The 7,330-nt window shown below is 22.5% G+C and overlaps 1 protein-coding gene across 3 annotated transcripts; it reads right to left on the reverse strand.

The window, feature by feature from the left end:
* Window positions 1–389: 389 nt before the first annotated feature.
* Window positions 390–5,903, reverse strand: LOC126896766 (putative inhibitor of apoptosis). Of its 3 annotated transcripts, XM_050669828.1 has the most exons (12): window positions 5,664–5,903; window positions 5,343–5,412; window positions 4,284–4,420; window positions 4,033–4,213; window positions 3,138–3,296; window positions 2,216–2,436; window positions 2,047–2,160; window positions 1,840–1,982; window positions 1,670–1,780; window positions 1,431–1,606; window positions 1,270–1,335; window positions 390–921 (listed from the first exon to the last, which is right to left on the reverse strand). In XM_050669828.1, the coding sequence occupies exons 3-12, from the start codon at window positions 4,410–4,412 to the stop codon at window positions 734–736; spliced, it is 1,488 nt and encodes a 495-aa protein (XP_050525785.1). In that variant the 5' UTR covers window positions 4,413–4,420; window positions 5,343–5,412; window positions 5,664–5,903; the 3' UTR covers window positions 390–733. The 3 variants fall into 3 exon arrangements, with proteins under 3 accessions (XP_050525785.1, XP_050525786.1, XP_050525784.1); XM_050669829.1 differs by lacking the exon at window positions 5,343–5,412 and having other exon boundaries at window positions 1,270–1,332; XM_050669827.1 differs by lacking the exon at window positions 5,343–5,412 and having other exon boundaries at window positions 395–921; window positions 5,664–5,902.
* Window positions 5,904–7,330: the final 1,427 nt, after the last annotated feature.

The raw sequence follows: 7,330 nt of genomic DNA on the forward strand, positions 1-7,330 counted from the left end.
AAATTATTTACAATTTAATTTTTATTACTAAAATTATTAAGATTTGTTGTTTTAATGACAACATTAGTGTATAATTAATTTCTCGTACTAATTTGTACAGAAATAATATATAAACTGTAATATATAAATTAAATTAATAGTAATAAAAGTTTAATTTAAAGGCATAACAATTTGTACAATATGACAACACAAATAATAAATATTTTACAAAAATGTAAATAAATTTCTACTTAAAAATTTAACATTTAAATTTAAATCTTAAAAATATATAACAATTTTAACACTAAAGATAATATTATTTGGATTAGATTAAGTTAGGAATTGTGTTTTCTGTAACAAACTACAATGTTGTTGTGTTAGAATATTATTTAAATTCAAGTATTTAAATATGACCAAAAATACTAGTTATTAATACCAATTTCAATATCTTATAATTATATACAAAAAAAGTCTTTACTATGTTAAGTTATTTTTAATATGATTTTAAAACTATTAATAAAAATCTGTATGATATAATTAATTTGACTAAAATTCAATCTTTTGTTGTATTTAATAATAAATCACTTAGTCAAATGATATTAAAATATAATTTTTATTAAACTTAGATATACATATATAATTAATATAATTTTGGTTGATATTGGCCAGATTTATGCATAGATGGGAATGTATACCTATATTTTAAACCCAAAAATCATACTTAATATATTTATCAATAGATAATAAATTCCTATTATGAAAGGAATGTGCGAACAGTGGCTTTAATGGTTTGTCGGCATAATGGACAGTCTGGTAAACTTGATGCACATGTAATACATGCAACTAAGTGTGCACATGGTAACATAACAACACCTAACTCTTGATCCAAACAAATTTTACAAAGGCGTGCTTCTTTTAACCTACGATTTTCTTCTTCTAAATCTGAAAATGTTAAAAAATTAAAACTGAAATAATATACTACAAATAATCTAAGAATGTGTATCTTATGTTGTTGAAATCACAATAATTAAAATAAATAAATGAATAATAAACCCTACCCTTATATCATATAAAATAATATATAATATATAATACAATTTTGTTAAGTAATATTTTTTATTAAAATGATTATACGACAGAATAATTGCTTGAATATTTGATGGTATACTATTTTTAAAAGTCAATACTTAGTTTTAACGTAACTAAGTATTTGACTGATAAAAATTCTTTTTTTTTTAGTGAATTACAAAGTTTGTTTAAGGTTTTTAAGCAGCAAAATCATTAACTCACTTGAATGGGATAAATTTGCATTTTGATAATTTATAGTATTAAAATTTTCTTCTTCTTTTTCTTCTACTAAAAAAAAAAAATGGTATTAATAATAAAATCTTATATATTTTTAACTAGGTAATATAAATTTTAGTGAGGGTTTTCCTCATATAACTATATACCAATAGTTTTATTATCAAAAGATTGAATAGCTTGAGAAATTTCTTGATCTTGATAGTTTTCATTATCATTTTGGGTAAAATTATGAACCTCACTACTTTCTTGTAAGATTGGTGCCACTTCTTCTTCACAAGAACTTGAACTTGATATTGCATTACTTAATGATAAATCAGTATCACTGAAAAACATACAAATAATCAATTTAACTTCAATAAAAAATAAAGTGACTAATAAAATTTACTTATCACTATCATTATCATCTGAATCTGATGAAGTTTCATGATTATGGATGATACTTGACCGAACTAATGGACTATCTCTACGAAGTATTTCTTCTAAAGTCATTGAATCTCTAAAATCATTAAAATTAATTCATTTTAGTAAATTAATTTTATTTATGAAACAATATACCCATCAGTAGGAAAGGTTTGATCTTGAGTTAAAACTTGCTGAATGAAACTGTCCATTGATCTAAAAGGTCTTCCAATTTCCTGTAAATTACTTTGTATAGCTTGTCTTACTTGTGAAGGTTGTAAACCTAACTCTAACGCCATCTAAATAAAAAATTTAAAATTATAAATTACAAGCACAAAAATATAAAAATAAAATTAATCTTACAATAGCTGGCGGACATGACATTAGTTCGCTTATTTGTTGATCAGTTATTTCATTTTGCCTATATGAAGAAGTAGGAAAATTTAAGTCAGTTTGATGAATACTAACTACTTGACCCTAAAAAATAATATTATTAGAAATATTTAAAAACTTGAAAATTTTAGACTATTACATCTTGTGTTACTGTACTAGTAGAATCATCTGATCTAGACTTATTTAAAAGGGCATTAAACCGCTCAATTAAATTTCCATCTAAGAATTTTTCTCCTTTTACTAAGTTTAAAAATCCACAATTAGGGAACCATTTAGCATGTTCTACCCATGGATTATCAGCAATCTCCCAATTTTGAAGACCACCATCACAATAATAACATCGTACTTCATCATTGCTTCCTAAAATAAAGAATACAAATTGTCATTTACAAAATTAATAAATTATGAAAGTGATAAACTATTCTTAATATCATTGGTTAAATCCAAAAAAGTAAAACTTTTTAATTATATCATTTATATATTGAAAGTAACTTAAATTAATAAAATGATCAAATAACGTATTATATCATTTTACAAAGAAGAATAATTCATACACAGTTACTTTAACTAAAAAATATACTTTTAAAATCCATATTCCCGCCTAAAACAAGAATGATGCAATTTAATTCAATTTTTATTACAAATGTTAAAAATATAAAGTAGAGTTTGTGCAATATATTTTGGTAAATGATTTTTATATAATTCGAAGAAAAAATGAATTAATAAATGAGATGATAACATGCAAAACATTCTAAGTTACAAAACTAAATTTTTCAAAGAAAGGAAAAACCAATATTTTTAATATTTTTTAAATTTAAATATATTATTAACTTTAGATATAGGAAAAAGCGGTTTGTTTAAATATATGAATTTCTAACGAATAGCTTTTAATTTCTTGCTTTATTCCAATTCTGTACAGAAATTTGACTAAATTGTTTGATAAGATTATTAGGATTTCTATTTAACAAACAATTGGTTGGTTTTATTGGGCTATATATCTTTCCTTTGTCACTTCAAATGTATAATTATAATGCTAACTCAAAACAAAAAGATTGTAATACCTGTAAAAAAGAATCCTGCAGTAGCCAAATTTTCTGGTTTTTGAGATTCATTTTTCCAGTCCCTAAATGTTTTTATTCGAGCACTATATGAATTATATTTTAAATGAAATGCAACTCTGTGAGCTCGTACACCTAGACCACGAATATCAATGGGTTGACCTAAAAAAAATGAAATTAATTTAAACTATTAATAATATATTAAAATTAATGAACTATACAAATATAATATACAATTGAACAAATTTCTAAAAACTAGACATATATATACATACTATTTACTAAATAATAAGGTCCTTTTTTTTTTTAATAATTTATCTAATAATGAGATAAAAATTTGACAAGATAATTGATATTTATTTTTTTGGTTAAATTAATCTTTTTATTATTCTTTGCCTTTTTTGTGAATTTCATAATATTTTATTGGTAAGTGTACTAAGATTTCACAGATAGAGGAATTTTAATATCTCAAAGTGGGTCATATTATCATGCAGAAGAAATTTTCCTGATTAGAACAGGACTAAAAAAAAAAATTAATTCAAAAATAATTATCAAAACGGTATTGTTTTTCCCAAATAATTTTAACATAAATACCGCCAACCGTGCGGATTACAGCATTGTTAATATCAAGATCAATCAAAATATTTTGATCAACTTTTCACTTAGCTGAAGCTAAGAAGGTATTAATTTTACTATGTGTTTATTTTTTTATTTTAAATACTTATTTTAAGTGCATGACTATTTTATTTTTTGTGCATATTAATACGCATATCTAAACTTTTTAATGCATATTAAGCTATATATTTTTTTGGTTATATTTTCAAACTTATTTAAATTTTTTTTTAGTGCATGAACATGGGAGCTCTAAATACTACAAATAAAAGATAATTTTAAATACCAGTTTCTTTGTGATTTTCCACAAACTCTCCACGTAGTTGAATTCCTTCAATTATAGGTATATTTCCACAATCTTGACTTAGTATGAAGGAACAGTTTGGATTATGACGTTTATGTTCATCAATAGCGTTATCACCAAACTCCCAACGACATATGTATATATCACAAAAAGCACACTTAACCTAAAATGATATAATAATTTCTATTCAAAATGTTATTCAAAAATGGTTAATTTTAAGTATTGGTGATTACTTTATCAGTATGCTTAGTATAATAAAAACCGGCAGCAGCTAAACTTTTAGGACTAATTATGAATGAAATTGGCCAACCAGTAAATGTTGCCAATCGATTACTTTCATTCTTAAAATCTATCTGTTCCATTACTAAATCTGTTAATAAATAAAACAATTAATAATTTAACATAATAAAAACATATACAAAAGAACAATAACTTAACAGCATAATGTAATAGAAAACCAATTTGATCTTTTTTCTTCTATTTAAATTAATAATCAAATAAATTTAAGATACTAATATTATAGCTATGGCTTAGTGTAAAAAAGCATGAAGTGCATTTTTGCTTTTCTCTGAAGAGCATTTTATATCTTATTAATTATCACTTTTTTAATACAATATAGTTACTTAAATATTCAGATTTTACTTTTCAAATTTATAGACAACAAGTTTCACTCTTAAGTTAATAACATTTTTTAGTTTAATTTATTTAATTAAAATTAACTTTTTTTTGCATTAAGCCATAATTATACTTAGTCCTGAAAATTGTTCAATTATTATTCAAAAAATAAGAAATATAAAATAAAAATATATATTAATAAATAGTTTTTAGGTGTATTTCATTTATTTTAAGTTAGTAACTAAAAATTAATCAAATCAACTTTTGTTAAACATTATCTTGTGAAATAGTCTTTGTAATACTATAAAAAATGAAAAATATTCAATATTGTTTTTTATAGTTAGCTAATAATTATCAGATATTCAAAGAATTGAAAGTCATAATAAAAATGTTTTAAAGTCTACAACAATGAAAGTCGTTTTTTATTCTAATTTACTTTTTGAGATTCAACATTTAATATATTTTTGTGTAAAAAGAATATAGATCCTATGTTTACTGAAAATATTTACATCATTTAAATAATGAAGTAGTATCATAATATATAAATGTAAGTTTACACCTACCCCAAAGGCATATTTAAAGTTATTCTAACCTTGGGATAATATGTTTAAATTATTTTTATATTTTAGTAGACAGGCTTTTTTAAAATAATAATAATTAAATAAAAGATCAATTACTATCAAATTATGTTCCTTGAAATTTGGTGCCAGGGCCATCACACTCTTAAAACTTCCCTTAAATACACCACTAAATCATACAGAATTAAAAAAACTTAAAGATTTAATAATGTTGAAAAAACATTCATTTAATATTAAATTTCCATAAATGTTTACTCANATAATAATAAATTTCCATAAATGTTTACTCAACATAAGTTTTCTCAATTGATGTATGGAAGATGTTCTTCCAGATTTACTTATTTTTAATTCTTTTAACACTCTTTGCTTACATTACAAGTCATACAAATTAAGATTTTAATTATATAAATAATGACTTACGAAAATATATTGAATTTCTTCTCCCTTAGAAACTTAACAGAGACTTAAATTGATTAAATATACATTAAGCTATCATTATAAAATAATAACAAATTTTAGTACCTAAATCAGTCTAAGAAATACGCATTGATAAAATAATGTAAATAAGTGTGGCCAAATTAAAGTATTTATTATTCTATATTAGAAAAGTAGATGATTATAAATGTCAAAGTTCTAATAATCAAAATATTATGCGCAGTAGGGTATTACTGTACATGATAAACCGTATTTGCCATTTGATAGTACAAATATTAAAGTAAATCGATAACAGATGGCTACAGTTATCGGATATTATTATTAACAGAATAAGTAGGGTTATCATTATACAATAGACTATATGGTTATGACTATGTCTGTGATCATAGACACATTCATTTATTCTACATGATACCTAAGTAAATTTTTAATAAGAATTCGTTAAAAATTGTAACGAACGAATCTATTACTTACAAATATTATCTGAAGTGATAAAAAATTTTAGTTTTTATAAAAATAATNATCTGAAGTGATAAAAAATTTAAGTTTTTATGAAAATAATTAGAAAATTTTTTTTTCAATAGGATCGTGAATATGAACTTCAAAATAGTTAACATTGTACTATTATTTATTCATAGGACAATTAAATTTACATATTTTATATTAAAATTTAAAATATACTAATAAAATATTGTATAACTAGTATGTCATGATTATATTATACTAAGTGCTCGGTTTATTATAAACAACTCGATTACTAGCAACATAAATACAATATTGTAGAAATAATTTTTGATTTATCAACTATTAATTATTTTTAGAATCGTCTCTTTTAATGTATTAGGGTATCAACTTTATTTTTTTAATAGCAATATACATATTAAACTAGCTTTTAAAATAGGAAATTGTCTAATTAAGAAAATAATTATTCAATAACAACTTTTGGAACAGTATTTCAAAAGTTATTAAAAATTTTAAGTAATTACGAGGTGAGGAATGGGTGCTATTATATTTATCAATAGACATTTCCCGGCCATACTATTTGTCTCGCCTTAATATAAAAATGAGAATAACATTCTAAGTACTGGTCTAAAAGTGGTTATCAACCAGTCATTTTCTTAATTAGATAAGTTCCTATTTTATAATTTAACTATGTATGTTGCCATTAAAAAAATATATATATATACCCCTATAAATTATAATGTATGATCCTAAATAGTAATTATTAGCTGATAAATTAAGACCAATGTAACTAAAAAAAATCAATATTTTCAAAATATTTTTTTTCAACATTATATTTATTTTGAGAGTAATCGATTGGTTCATGATAAACCCTGCGTACATATATACATATAATTCATATTTAGTATGAATACTACTTCCAATATGTTTAAAAGTTAAACGAGAATCTATAATTATTTTTATACTATTTAATAAAAAATGTACTAAATAAAATTTTGACTTATTGATAACTAATTTAGTAATATTACTTTTTAAGTTAATATAATTTTTAGGTATAAGCGAGAAGAGTACTCCAAATAGTACAATTCTTAATAGTGTGTTATAGTAAATCATTGCTAAATACTAATTAATTTTAGCTTCGATGCGAAGCTGAAAAGGTATTAATTTTACCATGATGTGTTTATTTATTT

This window comes from Daktulosphaira vitifoliae, unplaced genomic scaffold (assembly GCF_025091365.1).
Source record: "Daktulosphaira vitifoliae isolate Bord-2020 unplaced genomic scaffold, ASM2509136v1 Scaffold_1, whole genome shotgun sequence".
NCBI lineage: Eukaryota > Metazoa > Arthropoda > Insecta > Hemiptera > Phylloxeridae > Daktulosphaira > Daktulosphaira vitifoliae.

Coding starts and splice junctions, on each gene's coding strand:
- LOC126896766 (XM_050669828.1), bottom strand. CDS start 4,412: ATGGAACAGATAGATTTTAAGAATGAAAGTAATCGATTGGCAACATTT. Junction 1,983..2,046: donor TGTCATGTCCGCCAGCTATT/GTAAGATTAATT, acceptor TTTTTTATTTAG/ATGGCGTTAGAGTTAGGTTT. Junction 1,607..1,669: donor GATGATAATGATAGTGATAA/GTAAATTTTATT, acceptor TATGTTTTTCAG/TGATACTGATTTATCATTAA.